Source organism: Desmodus rotundus, chromosome 8 (assembly GCF_022682495.2).
Source record: "Desmodus rotundus isolate HL8 chromosome 8, HLdesRot8A.1, whole genome shotgun sequence".
NCBI lineage: Eukaryota > Metazoa > Chordata > Mammalia > Chiroptera > Phyllostomidae > Desmodus > Desmodus rotundus.
In genome coordinates this window covers 79,701,263-79,722,225 of record NC_071394.1, presented here as the reverse complement: position 1 = coordinate 79,722,225, position 20,963 = coordinate 79,701,263, and the positions used below count along the sequence as shown (strand labels likewise).

Here is a 20,963-nt window from a genome sequence, read left to right as displayed (position 1 = left end):
TCATTTTAAATTACAAATTTAAATGAAGGCAGGCACTAAGCTACCATCATAAAGCACTTAAGTAGATAATGTTACTAAATAATTTACCTGTTTCCGCCCTCGCTGGTGTAGCTCAGTGGATTGAGTGTGGGCTGTGAACCAGGGGGTCGCCGGTTCGGTTCCCAGTCGGGGCACATGCCTGGGTTGCAAGGCCAGTTCCCCGGTGGGGGCCATGTGAGAGGCGACCACACATTGTGTTTCTCTCCTTCTCTTTCTCCCTCTCTTCCCCTCTCTCTGGAAATAAATAAATAAAATCTTTAAAAAAAAAAAAAAAAAATTTACCTGTTTCCAGTGGTAACATTCTTCAGCTGCTCTCAGTTTATTTAATATGGATTGCCTTACTCTGAGAAAACCTGATTCTCTGTGGGATAGACTTATTTTCAGTTATACCTGTATAGTTTCTACTTAAGTATGCATTACTTACTGGTGTAAACGCCAGCTACAGCTATTTGTGGTGTTTTTGTCTTGTGCCTTCGGCATCTTCGTGATGTGAACCAGAGCTATGCCATCTGTAGTTGAGTGACATGATTAAAAAAGGGGGGGAGTAAAATGATTCACTGGAAAATTTCAGCACAAATTCTTAAAAAATGATAAGATAACCCTAGAAACATTCTTATTTGATGTCATATGCTAGTGGGTAGTGACAGAAAAAAAATGAAGGTACAACCTGTTTCTTAATATTTTGCTGCTTTGAAAATTGGAGAGGTACCATGCTAGCAAGGAAGAATGAGTTCAACAAGGTGATAATTAGCAGAGTTCTGCAGATGAATGAATAATTTTCTTCTCTCTGACTACAAATTGGAGCCAGTGAGGTTCATGTGCAAAACCCAGTATTCTCTGGTTTAGAATGACTGTTTAACTTCTTAATGGCTATCTATGAATGGTAAAGCTCTTTATGCTGAGGTGTTTCCTCAGCAGAAGAGTCAGTTCCTGGAATCCTAAATAAGTCTGGGGCCTAGATAAACCTTTCTGAAAGCTGCAGATTTTAATATATGTTTACTTAGTGAGGCATCTTTGAACCTAAATGTGTTGTATTTCAGGGGACGTTTCCAGGATTCCATTGGAGACTTTCCTGAACCATGGTGTCTTTTTTTTTCTTTGTCTTTGTTTTCCTTTTCAGAAAGAAGACATAACTCATCCAGCAAGCCTTCTTTGGCAGTTCCTCCCACGTCAGTATTCTCCTTCTTCCCTTCTCTGTCCAAAAGCAAAGGCAGCAGTGCCGGTGGAAGCAGCCGCTGTGCCAGCGGAGGTGTTCTCAGCACATCCTCATTAAGTTCCAAGCTGTTGAAATTGCCCAAAGAGAAACTACAGCTCAGGGGGAACACCAGGCCAATGCATCCCATTCAGCAGAGTAGAGTCCCCCATGCTAGAATGTGAGTATGGCCAAGAGGGTCCATAATGCTTACCTGATGCAAGTAGAACTGTGCACACCAGTCATCTGAGAGTATCTGAGCATCCTGGGAAAGAGAGCCTACTTTGGGGAAAATTCAAATATATGTGGTTTCTTTCTGGTTCCCTTTCATATCTTGGACAACTTTACAGAGTAGTAGTTGCATTAATTGTAAGGTGAATAATACTTTATTTTTATTTCTCCTTTATTGTGTGCTGCCTATTAAAACTTATCTCTGTGTGTATTGTCACTTAATTATCACAACAACCCTATGAAATAGGTATTGTTGTTATCCCCCTTTTCCAGGTAAGAAGGCATTATAGTAAGGTTGAGCCCTCATTCAAATCCTGGGTTCCAGTGAATCCCAACTCTGTCACTTCTTGGCTGTGGGGCCTTGGACATGACACTGTTTTTCTTGAAGTCTAAAAATACCAACCATTTTGCAGGGTTATTGGGAGCAGTAGGATTAATATATTAGAGCCAAGTGTCTGGTGTAGTGGCTGGCTCACAGGAGAGAGTAAATGGAAGCTGTTGCTTTTGGTAATAGTAGGAATAAAAGAGGAAGAGATTCCCAGATGCTGTACTAGGATTTCCCAGGGCCTGCAGACCAAATAGGGAAACAGTGCTTCCTTTCCTGGTCCTGGGTTCACATCACAGTACTGTGGCAATGAGGGAAGACTGGGGAAGTTCGTACCCACCAGCCAGGCGAGGCTTTGGCAAGTTTCCATAGTGGACCTGCAGATTGGCAGGCTCCCTATGTCCTGTGAGGAAGCCACTGTGCACTCCCAGAGAAGCATATATTGCCTTGTCTCGGCATCCCTCAGCCTTTGTGGCAGCAACTTTACCCTGACTTGCCTCCCTTTGCAGAGTATGCCCCATCTCAGTCCCAGGTCTGAGTATCTGGCTAATCTCAAGGCAGCGTCCCCCACCTGCTGCTGCTCAGGAACATGCCAGCTGGGAGCAGCCCTGGCATCTTGCAGTGTCTCTGCTATGTCAGGCTGTCCCAGGTACAGCTGTTTGGAGCTGTTTGTCCTGGTTACTAAGCCCCCGGCCTTTGCTCATCTGTCAGAAGTGCAAGGACAGTGCAAAAGCTTGGCTTTTGTTCCTAGAGCTGTCTGAAAGCCAAAGAAAATGCCAGCATGGCGTGTAAGTCACTTGCCAGCTTAACAACTGTTAGAGCACTGCCTCTACTGAACAGAGTTTATAAAATCTCATCAATCCAAATCTTCTTACTGGAAGCTGGGCTGTAGAGGGTGACCAGGCCAACTGTTAGCTTCATACCAACATTTGCCACCCAAGTAATCATGCCAGTAAGATGCCAAGAGATCAGTTCTTTGGTAGTGGCACAGGTATTCAGTGCTCCCCAGCTGTGTACCAGGCACTAATATTTCAAGCATCTATATTGTAAACCTTTTTCAGGGACTACAGAATTATCACTTCAGTGACACATCATTTACTAATTAAACATGTTCTACTCACTAACATGAGCAGAGAGCCTCTTCTTGGAGATACCTTGTTAGGTTTATTTGAGTTCTTGTAAGTCCTTAGTGACATTTCTTAGAAATTTTAATTCCATGTTCTCTGCTCATTCAATTTCCTTTGTTTTGTTGGGTTCTTTTTTCAAAATGACAGTTCTCAGAGACATTCTCTACAGGCCCTGCAAGTATCCTTTCATCCTTTCAGACCTTTTCAGATTTTGCTTCTTATAGGAATTGCATTGGATATCAGGTCTGTATCTCCCATGGGCTCCTGTGTAAGATAGGTCTGGAATGGTGAAAGAGCAGGTAGATTTGCTGGTTACTGGAGCCCTTTGCCTTGCCAGAAGGATGTATGGATTGAATAAGTGTGCACTTCCCTGAGTTTTCTGGATAGTCCTAACAAATTTTCATAAGGTGCCTTGGGAGCCTAACTGTATGCAGTGCACAGGTAGATCCAGGCTCTCTTCCATCTCTCTGGGTCACTGGGGCCTCTGGGCACTTAGGTACTGGTGTTCTTGCTCCCCTACCACAGCATGACGCCCTCTGTTAAAGTGGAGAAGATTCATCCGAAGATGGATGGCACACTACTGAAATCTGCGATGGGGCCAACCTGTCCTGCTACTGTGAGTTCCCCAGTCAAGCCTGGCCTTAACTGCCCCTCAATACCAAAGCCAACCTTGCCTTCACCTGGACAAATTCTGAATGGCAAAGGGCTTCCTACACCGCCCACTCTGGAAAAGAAGTCTGAAGATAATTCTAATAACAGGAAATTTTTAAATAAGAGATTATCAGGTAACTTTACATTTTCTCTTAATGCTTCTCTGTGTCTTAATTGGCCATTCATAGGAGAGCAGATGTACTGCTATCATTAAGTCCTCTTTAAAACTGGTCAACTTCAGCTTTAGGAGGAATTTCCTTAAGTAGTATGCTTGACCTCTTCACTGTTGGTTTTAAACCACATGGGTGTGTGAATAATGTAAAAATAGCTTTCGAGTGATGTATTTCTGAGTGGAGTAATACAGTAATGCTACCTTTGTCTCTGTCATGTTACCTAGTGGCAGTAATTCCCACTCTCAGTGATGTCACTGCTTCTGTGCAGTACTCACACATTGTATATTTTATATTTATTGATAAATGCGGTAGCTTTTATTCAAGGTACAATTTGTCTGTTTTAAGATTTCTCCTCACTACTATAAAGGACACATGGACAAAACCAAGGGGGAGGGTGGAGGTTGGGGAGGGAGGTGGGTTCAGCTGGGGTGGGGTGGAGGGATGGGGAGAAAAGGCATACAACTGTAATTGAATAACAATAAAAATTAAAAAAAAAAAGATTTCTCCTCTTTCCTTGTTTACAAAATAAGAAAAGGGAATGTTTGGTGAGCCCGTTGTAATCTCTGTGTGCTTTTGACAGAAAGAGAGTTTGATCCTGACATACACTGTGGGGTTATCGATCTCGACACCAAGAAGCCCTGCACCCGGTCTTTGACATGCAAGGTAAGTGGCCTCCTGGACAGCTGAATGCTCTGACAAGCTTAGGGAGCTGGAATAGATGGCATTGCTCCCAAGTCTGTAACCCAGAGGGGATCTAATCTGTGGATTATTCTGAAATTCGTAAGTAAAGGGATAACTTGGTTTCTATGAGAAAGCCTCAGGTTCAGAAAATGTGAAGTCTGTTGTTATAAACTACAGTCTTCAGAGAGGTTTTGTTTCCAGTGAGCTGTGTTGTATCCAGGAGAATAGTGTTCTTCATTTGTCAGTATGTTGTTTTCAAAGGTTTTTAACATTTCTTCAGAGAAATTTAATATGGGAGGCTACCCTTTAATGTTTAAATTATACTGACTTAAAACAAGTCCAGGAACTACCTTTGCAGATACATGAACAGTCTTAAAATGTTTTTATAATCCGTGGTTCTTAAATTTTAAAGAGCCACTTTAATATTTTATGGCTTTTAGATAGCCTTATTTTTCTAGGTTTTTTTGTTTTGTTTTTAATATTAGGTGCCTTGGCCAGCATGGCGCTCAGTTGGTTGGGTGTTGTCCTGCAAACTGAAAGGTCGCCAGTTTGATTCCCGGTCAGCTCACATGCCTGGGTTTTAGGCTCCATGCTGTATCCCTGGTTGGGGTGCTTGAAGAAGGCAACCAGTTGATGTTTCTCTCCCTCTCCTCCTGCCTCCCTCCCCCTCTCTCTGAAATAAAATAAAATTTTTTTAAAGATTTAAAAAATATATTAGGTAACATACAATCTAATTTATATGTAAGCTAAGAAAATGTAATGGTCCTTTCTTTCCTGAGGTTTTCTTTTAAAATCGCATTTTGCTAACTAGAAGGGTGTACGTTCGTTACAAAGTAAGGGTTGTTCACGTAGAGTGGCTTACATGCATCAGTGCACCTGCTGTTCAAACATAAATGAACATGTATGTTTATTTGCATTTCTCTGGAGAGTGTCCCCAACTACCCTTCAGAAAAATTCAAGAAATATTAAGAATCACTCCACTGAAGTATGTAGTTTAAAACTCCTTGTTTAGAGGAGGGGTTAAAAGTTGTAAAAATTAGTTTTGTCTCCTCTAAAAGTTAGTAAAATTCTTGGGATATTATTTAAATTTTATGAAAGATTGTGTTTGAATAAAGGACCTCAGGCTCCACTCCACCCCTAAACAGTGGTGGAATATTATAATTTCCTAGAAATAGGAAATGTTATTTCTTAGTGGATTTTATTTTAATTTAAATTTTTAATTTAATTTATTTTAATTATTTTATTATTGTTCAATTACAGTTGTCTGCATTTTCTCCCCACCACTCCCCCCCACCCCATCCAAACCCACCTCCTCCCTTGCTTCCACCCTCACCCTTGGTTTGTCCATGTGTCCTTTATAGTACTTCCTGAAAACCCTTCTCCCCACTGTCTCCTCCCACCTCTCCTCTGGCTACTGTTAGATTGTTCTTACCTTCAATGACTCTGGTTATATTTTGTTTACTTTTTTTCTTCTGTTGATTATGTTCCAGTTAAAGGTGAGATCATACGGTATTTGTCCCTCACCACCTGGCTTATTTCACTTAGCATAATGCTCTCCAGTTCCATCCATGCTGTTGCAAAGGGTATAAGCTCCTTCTTTCTCTCTGCTGCATAGAATTCCATTGTGCAAATATACCATAGTTTTTGGATCCACTTGTTTGCTGATGGGCACTTAGGTTGCTTCCAGTACTTGGCTATTGTAAATTGTGCTGCTATGAACATTGGGGTGCACAGGTTCTTTTGGATTGGTGTTTCAGGGTTCTTAGGGTATAATCCCAGCAACAGAATTGCTGGGTCAAAGGGCAGTTCCATTTTTAGTTTTCTGAGGAAATTCCATACTGTTTTCCACAGTGGCCTCACCAGTCTTCATTCCCACCAACAAAGTACTAGGGTTCCCTTTTCTCCGCATCCTCTCCAACACTTGTTTGTTGATTTGTTTATGTTGGCCATTCTGAATGATGTGAGATGGTACCTCATTGTGGTTTTAATTTGCATCTCTCTGATGGCTAGTGATGTTGAGCATCTTTTCATGTCTCTCTGGGCCCTCTGTATGTCCTCTTTGGAGAATTGTCTGTTCAAGTCCTTTGCCCATTTTTTAATTGGGTGGTTTGTCTTCCTGGAGTGGAGTCGTGTGAGTTCTTTACATATTTTGGAGATCAGACCCTTCTCCAAGGTATCGTTGGCAAATGTGTTTTCCCATACAGTTGGTTCTCTTTTTATTTTAATGCTATTTTCTTTAGCTGTGTACAAGCTTCTTAATTTGATGAGGCCCCATTTACTTATTATTTCCTTTATGTCCTTTGCTTTAGGGGACATATCCATGAACATGATGCTAAGTGGAATGTCTGAGATTTTCCTGCCAATGTTTTCCTCTAGGACTTTTATGGTGTTCTGACTTATATTTAAGTCTTTTATCCACCTTGAATTTATTTTTGTGTGTGGTGTAAGTTGGTGATTGAGTTTCATTTGTTTGCACGTAACCGTCCAGATCTCCCAACACCATTTGTTGAAGAGGCAATTTTTGCTGCAATTTATGCTCCTTCCTCCTTTGTCAAATATTAATTAACCGTAGAGACTTGGGTTTATTTCTGGGCTCTCCCTTCTGTTCCATTGGTCTATGTGCCTGTTTTCATGCCAGTACCAATCGTTTTTGATTACAGTAGCCTTGTAATACAGTTTGATATCGGGTATTGTGATCCCTCCTACTTTGTTCTTTCTCAAAATTGCTGCAGCTATTCGGGGTAATTTATGGTTCCATATGAATTTTTGAAGTGTTCGTTCTGTATCTGTGAAATATGTCATGGGTACTTTAATAGGGATTGCACTGAATCAATAAATCGCTTTGGGTAGTATGGCCATTTTGATGATGTTAATTCTTCCAATCCATGAGCATGGTACATGCTTCCATTTGTTTATGTCTTCCTTAATTTCTTTCTTCAGTGTTGTATAGTTTTCTGAGTACAGGTCTTTTACCTCTTTGGTTAGGGTTATTCCTAGGTACTTTATTTTTCTTGTTGCTATATCAAATGGGATTTTTTTTCCTGATTTCTGTTTCTGATGTTTCATTATTGGTGTACAAGTATGCCTTTGATTTCTGAGTATTGACTTTGTATCCAGCTGTTTTGCCAAATTCATTTATCAGGTCGAGTAGTTTTTTGGTGGAGTCTATAGGATTTTCTGTGGACACTATCATGTCATCTGCAAACAGTGACGGTTTTGTTTCCTCCTTTCCAATTTGGATGCCTTTTATTTCTTTTTCTTGTCTGAATGCTGTGGCTAGGACTGCCAGTACTATGCTGAAAAGGAGTAGTGAGAGTAGGTATCCTTGTCTTGTTCCTGATCTTAGTGGAAAAGCTCTTAAGTTTTTGTCCATTGAGTATGATGTTGGCTGTAGGTCTCTCATATAGGGCCTTTATTATGTTGAGGAATGCTCCCTCTATTCCCACTTTGCTGAACATTTTTATCATACATGGGTGCTGTAATCTTATCAAATGCTTTTTCCACGTGTATTGATATGATCATGTGATTTTTGTCTTTGCTTTTGTTTATGTGTGGTGTATGATGTATTATTGATTTGGGAATAGTGTACCATCCTTGCATCCCTGGGATGAATCCCACTTGAACATGGTGTATGTATGATCTTTTTAACGTATTGCTGGATGCGGTTTGCCAATATTTTGCTGAGGATTTTAGCATCTATGTTCATCAGCAATATTGGCCTGAAGTTTTCTTTCTTTGTTATGTCTTTATCTGGTTTTGGGATTAGGATGATGTTGGCTACATAAAAAGATTTTGGGAGTCTTCCATCTTCTTGAATTTTTTGAAATAATCTGTGGAGGATGGGGCTCAACTCTCCCTTAAATGCTTTGTAGAATTCTCCTGTGAAACCGTCTGGTCCACGGCTTTTGTGGGTTGGAACCTTTTTGATTATTGTTTCAATTTCATCAGCTGTTACTGGTCTTTTCAGGCTTTCTGCTTCTTCTTCATTGAGTTTTGGAAGGTTATATTTTTCTAGAAATTTGTCCATTTCAGCTAGGTTTTCACATTTCTTGGCATATAGTTCTTCATAGTAATTTCTTACAGTCCTTTGTAAGTCCTTTCTGTGGTATCAGTTGCAATCTCTCCTCTTTCATTTCTGATTGTGTTTATTTGGGTCCTCTCTCTTTTTTTCTTGATTAGGTTAGAGACCTGTACATCCCAAACTGAACTTTTGATCTCAGAATTTTGCATTCTATTTCAGGATTTGTTGGACATTCCCACTGCAGGCCCACCCTTGAATCTCTAGATTAAAAACTCCTAGCTCAGAACAAATTGTTTTTGTTTTATATAATATTAATTCAATACACATAGTGGTGTGTAGTTGTTCTTTGAGATAGCCATTTGAACTCTGCAGGATTGTGTCATGTCAGCTGCCCCTAAGGAACTTGTGAAGGCGTGCCTCAGCCCTACTCCATGTCATTGTCATAGTTTGCCATCCTCTCTGCTTTCTTCCTGCCTGCCTGACTCTCAGTAACAGATTTCTCAGTGTTATGATACCTATGGTCAATGAAGGATGTTTTCTTTTTGCAACATGCTGTTTTTTTAAATCCTCTCTGAGGCATGCTGGTGAATCAGAAGCGTTATCAATTCAGAATATGCAAGGGGTTCGACCAGCCTTCTTCCTGAACCTTTATTGGTGGGTAAACTGACATGATATGGATCCTGCATTTTTCTCCCATCTTCCTTCTCAAATCATGTATGCTCTCCATGTGTTAAGAGTGTCAGTACTGTCTGTGGTATGATGCTGACCCTCTCATCACCTTAATAGATATCTTCAGCCCTGGCATGTCAAGAGTTCAGCATAGAACTGGCAGAAAATGCAGCATCTTGGTAGGCCAGCCCTTTCATAGAATACCCTTCCTTTCTTCCTGTGCTCTGTTGGTGGCTCACCCTTTTCTGCCTCTGTGGCCTGAATCTATTCAGCTGTGGTAGGCTAAACATGCTCCAGTACCTCACTGAATGTCCCCCACCTTACTGCCCAGGTCTCTCCTGTCTTGGACTTAGAACATTATCCATTCTCTTTGCTGTCAGGGGATCTGCTGTTTCACCTCCTATTTCTTGTCCCTTGCCTGTTGTCTGCCTGCCACTCTTACTGTCACCTCCTTGCTTTCTCATCTGCCCAATGTCCTGTGCCCTCTGTGCCAATAGATTTTGAGTCCACAAGCCAGAGGTACCAGAGGAAACAGCTTGTACAGCAGCTCTGTGATGAGCAGACCTTACGGTCTGAAAGACAGCTGGGGGACTGAACAGAAGGAGGAGGCACTTGATACCAAAGAACAAAGGGCGTGGGTGCATGGTTCAGAAGCCTAGATACACAGTCTTTATCCTGTAAGCTTTAGGCAGCCCCAGAGATTACTGATGGGGGTTGGGGGCTTCAGATTTGTGTTTAGAGGGCTCTTTAGCACTCAGTGGAAATATTATTTACTCTGCAAACCGAGCTGGGAAAGTATTGATCATCTCTGCCTAATTTTTTTCACCTGGCTTTTCTGTGCTAAGCACCAGGGAGGAGAGGCTTCTACATTTGGCTGGAGAGACAGACAGGTGTACCAGTGATGTTATGCATTCATTTGTTCATTTGACACATGTTGGAGGGCTATTATTTTCATATATTTTTTGTTTGAAGCATTTATTGAATGCCAGGTGCTATCCTAGTTGCTGGTATAGCACCGAATAAAACCGTTCCTTGTCTTCATTTAGTTTACTGTCTTGTAAATATATTACATATTAAAGAAAATGAAGTCAAAATTTAAAAAGAAGGCAAGCTCAGATTAGATTCTGGGCATACACAGTTTGCATTGTGTCTGAGGAGGAGGTAGGTTATGTTACTGAATTTGAAAAGGATAGTAGAGGCCTAATTCCTCTTAAACCCATTGAATTTTGGCAAACATACAAACCTGTAGAACAACACATTTGTATAATGTATAGATCCATGAATGTACATGAAGTATCATTTGCAGTAGTTTGTAACATAAAAGAGAGAAGGAAGTATGTGAATGAATTCACTTAATTCAGGATTCACTGTACTTTATATCTCTTCTCCTGTCAGCCTTATAAAGACTTGACTTGGCCCTGGCAGTCCGTCTCCAGCTTGCTTTGAGCCACTTCCTATCCTGAAATGGCATTTTCATTGCAGTGTAGAGAAACAGTCATGTTTAGTTTCTACTCTCCAACAGTCACTAAAAGAAGACTTTCTGATACATGTTTTGTGGAATAATTGTTTCTTCCTTTTAACATTTAAAATTCTGAATGGCACAAAGAGGGATTTTTGTAGTGGAGTTAGTAAGAGCCCAATAAAGGAATTGTTCCTGTTGCACCTGCATGTTTGTACGGTTTGTTGCTTGGTGACATACCAGTAGCACGGCGAACATTCCTTCTTTCCTCTGGCAGAAATAAAATCACCAAGCTATCTTATGTGTGGAACCTGGAATACATGCCTCTCTTCTAGCTAAAGAAAAAAGATCATGCTCTTATTTTTTAGCTTATCAAACACTGAGCAGCCTTTGACTATGCTAATGGTCTAGATTGCTTTTTTATTGGGAATGGTGTTTTTGGATATATGACAAAAAAGTTATTACTGAGATACCTCCATTTCTATCTTTCTTTGGTCCACAGACACATTCCTTAACCCAGCGGAGGGCTGTCCAGGGTAGAAGAAAACGATTTGATGTGTTATTAGCCGAGCACAAAAACAAAACCAGGGAAAAGGAATCGATTCGCCATCCGGACTCTCAGCAACCAATGCAGCCTCTCAGGGACCCACATCCTGCCCCTCCTAGAATTTCACAGGAGCCACACTCAAACTCTCAAGGAGTGATTCCTTCTGAATCGAAGCCTTTTGTAGCTAGTAAACCTAAACCTCATACCCCCAGTCTTCCAAGGTAAGCTGAGTTTTCCAACTCCTTCTCCCCATTCTGAGAACAGATTGGAGACACAGTAAAACCCCAGTGTGGTCATGATGTCAGGCTCAGTATGAGAAGATGAGATGTTTTTAAATTGGGTTTTACTCTAAGGAAAAATAAATTGTTGAGTTCATCATTGGGCTCTTCTTGGCCTAATGCAAGCAGCAGAATAAAGCTAGAATTATCTGCCCCACTCCTGCTCAGTGGTCTGTGTCTCTTAAGCCCACTGAGCAGGGCTGACACCTGGGTCCTGCCCACAGGTTAGTGACTGGAACATTTCCCATGGCTTTGGCAGCAATTTCCCATTCATCTGTCTTGCTTCTTGCAAAGTGCAGCATGGGAATCCCTTGCAGGGGACAGACATTCAGCCTGAGTTTTTTCAGCGTCCATTTATCAGCATATTTTTTTCATTCATTCATGTGGGTCTTTGGCCTAAACATGTATTAGGCATGTTAGCAATGCACTAAGCCATGGATCAGAGTGTTTTTTATTGCAAACCTAACCATACATGTGCCTCAGAGACAGTGCTGGTGGGCTGCATATATGTATGTCTGTGCTTATGTACTTAACCATGTTGAAGTAAAGGACTTTGTACCCAATTTACTGAGGGAAGAAAAAGAAAAAGGCATAGAAAATGAGGCCTCTAGTGTTGGCCATGGGCAGCAAGAGCTTCTGCTTAGGAATGTGCCAACCCTTGTTGCCATAGCCTCACATTTCACACTCATATGTCTGATCCTTGAAATCCTCCCCCATGGAAACCCAGACATGAGCTTGACCCCATTCCCAACATGAACCCTCTGGTTTTTGAGCAACACGGTAGAAGAGCAGTCAAGGAAGCTCCCCAGAGTGCGGCCAAGCAAGCCCTGGCATGATTCCTTAGCAAATCCTTTCTTTGGCCATCTTCTCATTGAAGTTTTTCCATCTATAAAAAACTAAGCTTAATTCTAGAACGACTAGGCCTTTGTATATGGAGAAAAAATACATTGCTGTCTCAGATCACTTTTTCACATAAAGTAGCAATGCTACCTAGTTATTTTATCACCTCCTGTCCCTCTTAGGTTATTGTAGAGCATTTTGTCAACTGTCTCATTCATTGCCTTAGAAACCCAAAACCAGGTGAAATTTGAAGAGGAATCAAAGAAAGATTTCTCTCAAATTCCAAATATATTTTCCCTTCTTTGGGGAGACTAGCAGGAGGACCTGAGCCCCCAAGTGGCTGTAGAAAGGAGAGTTAGTTATAAGTCCCCTAGGCTAGACCTGGTACACAGCTGCATTTGACATCCTGCAGTTCAGGGGAGAGGATTCTTTACTCCTGGGCCACCTGGCTCAGGTTTGCCCAGTACTAGAGGTGGCCCCAGATCCCTAGGTGGTTTTGGATACGTTGTTGTATCTTAGTTAAGATGACTGATTCCCAGTCATGTGGTCTGATCAGTGCTGCACTTTCTGCTCACCAAGGCCTCCAGGCTGCCCTGCTCAGCAAGGTGGGAGTGCCCCCATTGACCCTCCTCCAGTCCATGAATCTCCACACCCTCCCCTGCCTGCCACTGAGCCAGCTTCTCGGTTATCCAGTGAGGAGGGAGAAGGCGATGACAAAGAAGAGTCTGTTGAAAAACTGGACTGTCATTATTCAGGTCATCATCCTCAGCCAGCATCTGTAAGTTCCACACCCACCCTGCATCAACCCTCCCCATACAGCAAGGATGAGATACTGCAGGGGGGCGCGCCAGGGGCTTTGGCATGCCCATATGCGTGGGACATGGTCAAAGTGTGAGAGCAGCTCAGCACAGGGTGTCCCAGCGGCGGCATGCACTGTGTCCGGGGACATCTCATGCTTTTCCCTTTCTCTTCATGAAACTCAGGGCCAGGCATTGTCACTCTCATGCTTCACAGCCTGTGGTACTCAGAGTAGGCGGTCTTTCACAGTAGCTCCATGCCTGAAGGAGAGAGGACCCTTGCTGTGTGCGCTGCTGTCCGAACTAGCAAGCATGGGCACCTGTGCTCTTTCTTTCAGTTTTGCACATTCGGGAGCCGGCTGATTGGAAGAGGCTATTACGTGTTTGACTCCAGGTGGAACAGGCTTCGCTGTGCCCTCAACCTCATGGTGGAGAAGCATCTGAATGCACAGCTATGGAAGTGAGTGCCTGTCTTACCACCTCTGGGATGGGAGGGGGACAGACGACTCAGTGCTGCATCCTCTTTATTTCTTATGGGACTAATTTCATGAAGATACGGTTTATCTAAATGAAACTGGCTTTTGTTAGCCCTGGGAAAAAGGCCCCTCATCATGCATTCATTCACTCTTTCAGCAAATATGTCTTGTTCTGGGTGCTGGGGTTCCAGGCGCAGGTATGGAGCTCACATTCTAGTTGGCGTAGAAATAAAAACCAATAAACAGAAACTAGAGTTAGATGATAGCTTGTCCTAAGGGAGATAATGAAAACACTGATAATTACTTATTTAAAGCTTACTGTATGCCAGGCAACTTACTAAATATATTTAATTTTCACAAATCATATTGTCAGGTGCCCTCGATTATCGCTATTTTACAGATAAGGAAACTGAAAAACAAAGTCACACAGCAAGTTAGCGTAGGGCCATGATTTGGACCCAAAGGCAGTTTGGTTCCAGAGAGCTGACATGGAAGACAGCAGGCCAGGGGAGTCAGGAAAAGCCTCTCTGCAGAGGCATCCCTTGATCTTGAACTGAGGTAGATGGATGAGAAAGAGCAGCTATGGGATGGTGGGGAAGAGTGGGTTCCAGGAAGAAAGAACCATACGTGGGAAGGTCCTGAGTCAGAATAGAATGTGGTTTGTTTGAGAAAGAGCACGAAAGGGAGCGTGGTGTAAGACCAGATCCAAGAGGCCAGCCAGGGCCACATGACACTGGCCTGGATTCTGAGGGTGGTGGTGGCTGCTGAGGGTTTTAGATAGAGGAACCATGTGCTCTGATATAAGACAGTCATCTTGTATGGCAATTTTATGCTGGTGTTTCCCAAATGGGATTTTAAGTGAAAGAAGAGTTCCATGGTCATCCCAAGAAGTAAGATAGTTTCCTTCCTTCTCTCCCTCCTTCCCTCCCTTCTCTCCCTCCTTCCCTCCCTTCCTTTCTTTCTTCCTTCCTTACCCAAGGATATGTTTATCAATTTTAGAGAGAAACATTAATCTCTTGCCTCCTGTACACACCCCGACCGTGGATTAAACCCACAGCCTAGGTATATGTCCTGACTGGGAATCAAACCTACAACCCTTTGGTGTATGGGATGATGCTATAACCAACTGAGCTACCTGGCCAGGGCTGTGGTTTTTTCTTCTTCAGGACTTCTCCAGACCCTATTAATGGGCACTTTCCACTGTAATCTTAAAGCAGGAGATGTCATGTAAAATATGGAATGTCCCCCAAGCTCTTTTGACCTGGGAACCTCTTTTAGGATAGCATCTTGGGGAACTAGTGATGTGGGGGTACCTACTTTGGGAAACATTGAGCCACTGTTAAATGGAACTGGCCAGTATTCCATAGGCCAACCCAAGTCCCCATTTGGGCATGATTTACTAGTACCTCCCTGAATGGACTTTGCCAGAACATCCATTTGCCTCCCTTGGTTTCCTAATAAAGTCACAGGAAGCCAGAGAGCTCGGGTAGTCCACAATTTAAAGAACTGTCTCCATGATCATTAATAGGACTTGTATTTGTTCACTTAGAAAACCAGAGCTAGTCCTGGCCGGTGTGGCTCAGTGGATTGAGCACCAGCCTATGAACCAAAGGGTCGCCAGTTTGATTCCCAGTGAAGGGCACATGCCTGGATTGCAGGCCAGGTCCCTTGTTGGGGGTGTTCTCCCATTGATGTTTCTCTCCCTCTCTTTCTCCCTCTATTCCCCTTTCTCTAAAAATAAGTAAATTAAAATCTTTAAAAAGAAAGAAAGAAAGAAAACCAGAGCCAGAGTAATGTTACTGTTTTTCTCGTCCATATTTCCTTCTTGTTCTTATAAGAGACTCCTCTTTCTTCTTTATGAAGGAACGTCTCTGTCCAGAGACAGACTCAGGGCAGTGGTTTATAGGGATTATTGGGGTCTCTATCAGAAAACCCTTAGATACATAAAATCTCAATTTATTTCTTCACACTGCCTGGTGGGACTTGGAGAGCTCATCAGTCTCACTAAACTATGGGTTATTGTACTTCTGCGAGTTTTAGAGGGATCCTCAGAATGTTTTATCCTCATTATGTTGGTAAGTGGTTTATGAACAGCAGTTTGAGTGAAGCTTTCAGTTCCTAGTGGCTTGTGTGGAGAGTTTTTCCTCTTTGTGTTGCGAACTTGTGAAGAAGCAGGATTATGGCTTGGAGTTCATTCTTTCTCTCTTCCTCTCCACCTTCCAGTTTTCCACCCACCCACCACAGACAGAAACACTTTTACCAGTTGCTTTTGTATCTTCACAGAGTTCATTTACGCAAACACAGGCCAATGTGACAACATATCCTTTCTGTTTATTCTTTTTATCAAAGGTAATGAATGATTTAAAAGAGCTTTTTAAAGAGAAACCAGTAATGTAGTCCTGAGAGATCCACAACCCCCATCCGCCCCAGGCTTTTTTCATTTCCTAAGACTTGGTCCAACAGCCAGGTCTTTAGGCACTGACTTTCTCAGCCACCTGGTGGGTATGAGAAGCCACTGCACCCAGTGAACAGGAGCTTCAGTACTTCATTGAGAGCTGGGCTTCCTTAAGGTGCAGGTGCTGACAATTCATCTGGGACCTTTTTGAGAGTCAAATCCTGATGAAGTATACCTGGAGTGGGGCCTAGGGACTCAGCATTCCTCCTAAGCTCTTAGGTAGCATCAGTGGTTATCCTCCATGAGAGTACAGGGATGAGATAGAAGCCAGCTTCTCAATCTTGGGCTCATATTGGAATCTCCTGAAGAGATTTAGAAATTACTAATGTCTGGGCCCCACTCCCCAGTGACTCTGGTGTCTGATGCAGCCAAGGTTAAGAAGCACTGACTTAGGGCCAGGGCCGCACTCTTGAATGGGAGTTTTAAAGTTGCTGCAAACACTTGCAGTAATTATTCCTTTTATTATTTACTATAGTTCTTCTTTAAAAGCATGTGGAAAGCACTTTGGCGGGAGTCTGGGCCAACTTTCTCATTGGAAAGATGAGGAACTGGAGCCCCCGCTGATGTGGTGACTGGCTCTACCAGGGCTGCCCCATGCCGGCAGGAGCAGAGCAGTCTTGGTTCTGCCCTTGCAGTCAGGCCACTTTCAGTTTGGCCACCTCTGAGTTAACTTGGCCATGGAGTTTTGGAATTTTGGTGCTGTCACATTTTAACATCAGAGCTAAGATAAAAGGGGACTTCCCTGTTTGGACTATTTAAATGGCTCCCCATCCCAAAATAAATACCTTGCCTGGACATTATTAACAGAATACACTGTTTCAACACTACTACTGGCAGTCCGCTGAAATTTGAGGCTTCATTCCCTTGTCCAGTCATTCAGGTTGATGGTAATGAGCCCTCAATTGTTACTAATTAGCTGTACCTTTTCCTTCTTCCTCACTCACTAATTCACTCAATGTTTAACTGCCTGCAAGTGTTCCAAGCACTATACTGGGCTCTGCTCTTATGGTGTTGAATACGCTGTGGATTGCTCTGTCTGCAAAGAAGTTAGACAGTGATTGATAGTCATACAGTAAAACCACTGAGTCCTGCAGAGTCCGGGGACTGGGCAGTATTAATCCATGGATGGTCAGGACAGACTTCCTAAGAAAGATGATGGACTAAAACTAAAGGGTGAGCAGAAGTTGGAGTAACAGTGTTCTGGGCAGGAGATATATGGGGTCTTATATCATGGTCTATTCTTGGAATGATCGACAGCTGGAAGCAGGGCAACTGGCGGCGGCGGGTGAAGCTGGGTGGTGGCAGCTGGAAGACACATGGGACCTGACAGACGGTTATGCTGAGAGTCCAGGGAAGGCATTAGAGAGCTTGCAGGAGAGGAGTGACCAAATCAGCTCTGCATTTCAGTGATTTCCTCTGATAGTGGTGTGCGTCTCAGCACCAGAGGGAAGGGGTGTCAGTGTGAAAGTGTCTATGAATTGCTCTGCTGGAAGTGACTCACTGCCCTCCCCTCTCTGCAGGAAAATCCCACCAGTGCCCAGTATCACATCCCCTGTCTCTACACGTGTTCCTCACCGGACAAACTCAGTGCCGACGTCACAATGTGGGGTCAGCTGCCTGGCAGCAGCCACCATGTCTACATCCCCAGTCCTGCTCTCATCCACCTGCATCTCCCCAAATAGCAAGTCGGTACCAGCTCATGGAACCACCCTAAATGCACAGCCTGCCGCATCCGGAGCGATGGATCCTGTGTGCAGTATGCAATCCAGACAAGTGTCCTCTTCATCCTCGTCCCCTTCTACTCCCTCTGGCCTTTCCTCAGTCCCCTCCTCCCCTATGTCCAGGAAACCTCAGAAGTTGAAATCCAGCAAGTCTTTAAGGCCCAAGGAGTCTCCTGGTAATAGCACTAACTGTCACAACACCAGTAGCAGTACCAGCGGCACCTCAGGAAAGAAACGCAAAACCAGTTCTCCACTGTTAGTTCACTCTTCCTCCTCCTCCTCTTCTTCTCATTCCATGGAGTCTTTTAGGAAAAACTGTGTGACTCACTCTGGGCCTCCCTACCCTCCCACACTAACATCTTCCCATGGCATGGGCCTCAGCTGCGTGGCAAATAAAGCGAACTCGGTGAGTGTCCGGCACGAACAGTCAGGGAGGGCTGCCCCTGGAGGGAGCCCTGCTGAGTCCATCAAGAGGATGAGTGTGATGGTGAACAGCGGCGACTCCACGCTTTCCCTTGGCCCGTTCATCCACCAGTCCAGCGAACTGCCCATCAACTCCCATGGCAGTTACTCACACTCACACACTCCTCTAGACAAACTCATAGGAAAGAAAAGAAAGTGCTCACCTGGCTCAAGTGGCATCAGCAACAACAGCAGCAAACCCACAAAAGTTGCCAAATTGCCAGCCATGAACAACATCCACGTGAAACACATGGGCACCAGCCCAGGGGCACAAGGACTGACGAACAGTTCCTTCCTTCATCAGGTAGGAGATGGACTGTAAGCCTTTGGTAGGAGGGATGCTACCTCCTCTCCCTTGACATCTTTTGCCAGCTTGGATGTCTTTGTGGTTGGGTTGGTTGTTTTGCACATAAACAGATGTCCAACTTTCTGGTATCTTAAGAAAAGGAAGAGTTCATGGCCATCTGAAGGTAAAATAGGCTCCTCTTTGCCAAAATTTCTTATGACCTGGAGGATGCCCCTGGGTCAGGAAGCCACAGCAGTGCATTTTAGCAGATAGGGCTGTGGAAACCGTCCTACGTGACAGCAGAATCCCTTCCCACAACCAGCAAGTATAGTCCTGGGGGGACAACGTTCATCTGCGATGTTGTTCAGGGAGGAGGCAGGCTGTTTTCTGGAGAGCAAGAAGAAAGCTGGGCTAAAATCCAACTGATCTAGAAGGGGATGATGTAAATTTTAAAAAGAAAGCACTTTTAATATTTTTCCAGTAGAGAATTCTGTATTTTCTGGTTAACTCTCTTTGTATGTTTTCCCCTCCCTGTTTTCCAGAGAGGCAGGAAAAACGTCATAAGTATGTGCATAGCAGAAGACTGAAATCTCCCAAGTTAACAGATTAAACAGAAATCTGTGGTGCATTTGTATAGAAGTGTCTAAGTGGGTGTCAGATTTCTTAATTAACCATGTCTTTCTTGCTAATGCTCTGTCTTTCCCCCACTCCTCCACCTGTTGCTGTTTCCTCCTGACCTCTCCTATAGCCGGTTCTTCCAGCTCCCTTTGCTCTAACTTCCAGCTCATCTCTCATCTTTGTTATTTCATTCATCAGGATATCTCCTCACCTTGCTTACGAACAGGAATTTCAGCAGCATCACCCCCGAGCCCAGATTTAAAATGTGAGGCTCTTTTTGTTTGTTTTTGTCTTTCCTCAGCATCAGAACCTAATTAAAATGCCAGGGTTAGGACTTTTTCAGAAAATACCAAGGAGTTTCTTATTGTGATATAATTTTCCTCTAATATCTGAGTGAATTAACCCAGTGTCAAATGTTGGAGGAAATAATTATCCATGAATTTAAATAACAGCTGCTTAAATTCTTGTATTTGAGCCTCCAGTACACATGGGCTCTTGGTATATTATTTGACTCTTTGAGCAGGAGATTCCTGGACAGGTGAAAATGTGCTTTTATTTCTTGGTTTGTAATTACTGATTATATGTAGTATATGATAAGCATAAAAATGCAGTGCAAACACCACAAGAAATGATACACCTTTCCTTTAAAACTCCCTTCTGAATGTACTTTCCTGATTCTATGTGAACCCCATGGGAGCGCTATTCCATTGTGTAGTGATGCCTACTTTGTATTGCTGAATACAGTATGCCTTCATGTAGTCGTGGCTGCAGAATTCACGGCCCACCAGTAACAGAAAGGAGAGGAAGAGGCTGGGCAGGCATTAAAGAATATCAGTGCCTGTGGAAAATTGGGGAGTGGAAACCCCATATGCTGCTCCCACAAACTTGTTACCATTTTCAAGGAGAAACTTCAGATCCAGACTTGCATGAGAAATCTGACCACTTTTTAAAGCTATGTATTTTTTTGGTGTGTTTTGGTTTTTGAATCTAATACAGCCCACACAGGCTAAATTCGGCTTATGAGCTAACAGTTTCCCACCTCTGATTTCCACCGTTGGGGGAGCTATGTCCCACTAGGACAAACAGCCTAAGTTTCTATTCTTTTCTTTAAAATTAGTTTTCACAAGTTTGTATTTGAGAATGATTTCTTCTGTGAAATGGAATACTTGTTATTATGCTGCACAAAACCTAGAGGGACCCATAGCTAGAAATCAGAGGATCTGTGAACCCCCAACAAAGTGTTGTATGTCTCATGTCTGTGTCATTCACTGCAAGAGGGATACCATAGCTTTTACCCAAGTCTAAAAGGGACCCATGACCCAAAAATGCTTTAAAGAATGCTGCTCTTAGAAAAGCAGGGAGCCCAACTTGCTGTTCCTCATGGAGCCAACTTTAAAATAGAAAAGCTGACCTGGCTGAAGCTCCCTAAATTAGGGAATGAATGCAGTGGGACATGCTGCGAAGCCCAGGAGATGGTGCTGGGTAGTCTGTTCGTGGCCAGAGTTCCCTCTTCCCAAGCATGGGAACTGCTTTGGGTATAAGTTTTCACCCTTGTATGGGCTAGCCCATTGACCTTGTTCAGTTCTCAACTGACAACCGGGAGTACCTTCAAGGAAAAAAGAAGTCAGTAAATAAAATCAAAAGGCAAACGTGAACTTTTTCTCTAAGCTAGAAACCCAGCATCCATCTCTTCTAGACTGTTTTTTAAAACTCATTCGTATAGAATAATTGTGCCCAAAGCAGTGAAGGCTTTTGAAAGCTAAGGCCAAATTCTTCAGCTGGCTGCCCCTGGCATCACCCTGTCAGTGAAGACTTTATAGAGACCTGTGGCCTTGGAATGTTCTTATTTAGCATCAGAGTAGTGCAGGCAGTACACTACTGCTCACTTACCTTTTCACTGTTTCCCTACCCCCTC

The 20,963-nt window shown here is 43.2% G+C and overlaps 1 protein-coding gene across 6 annotated transcripts in view; it reads left to right on the top strand.

The window, feature by feature from the left end:
• Positions 1–20,963, top strand: part of ATXN7 (ataxin 7) — a 144,188-nt gene that overhangs the window by 118,997 nt on the left and 4,228 nt on the right. For 4 of the 6 annotated variants that reach the window (XM_053930301.1, XM_053930303.2, XM_053930302.1 and 1 more), the window contains 8 exons: positions 1,160–1,412; positions 3,440–3,699; positions 4,319–4,401; positions 11,071–11,336; positions 12,813–13,011; positions 13,369–13,490; positions 17,482–18,448; positions 19,247–19,313. In XM_053930301.1, the coding sequence (XP_053786276.1) occupies positions 1,160–1,412; positions 3,440–3,699; positions 4,319–4,401; positions 11,071–11,336; positions 12,813–13,011; positions 13,369–13,490; positions 17,482–18,448; positions 19,247–19,313 (2,217 nt within the window). The remainder of the gene's footprint in view (positions 1–1,159; positions 1,413–3,439; positions 3,700–4,318; positions 4,402–11,070; positions 11,337–12,812; positions 13,012–13,368; positions 13,491–17,481; positions 18,449–19,246; positions 19,314–20,963) is intronic. The other 2 variants (XM_071222266.1, XM_053930306.2) reach the window with 1 other exon arrangement.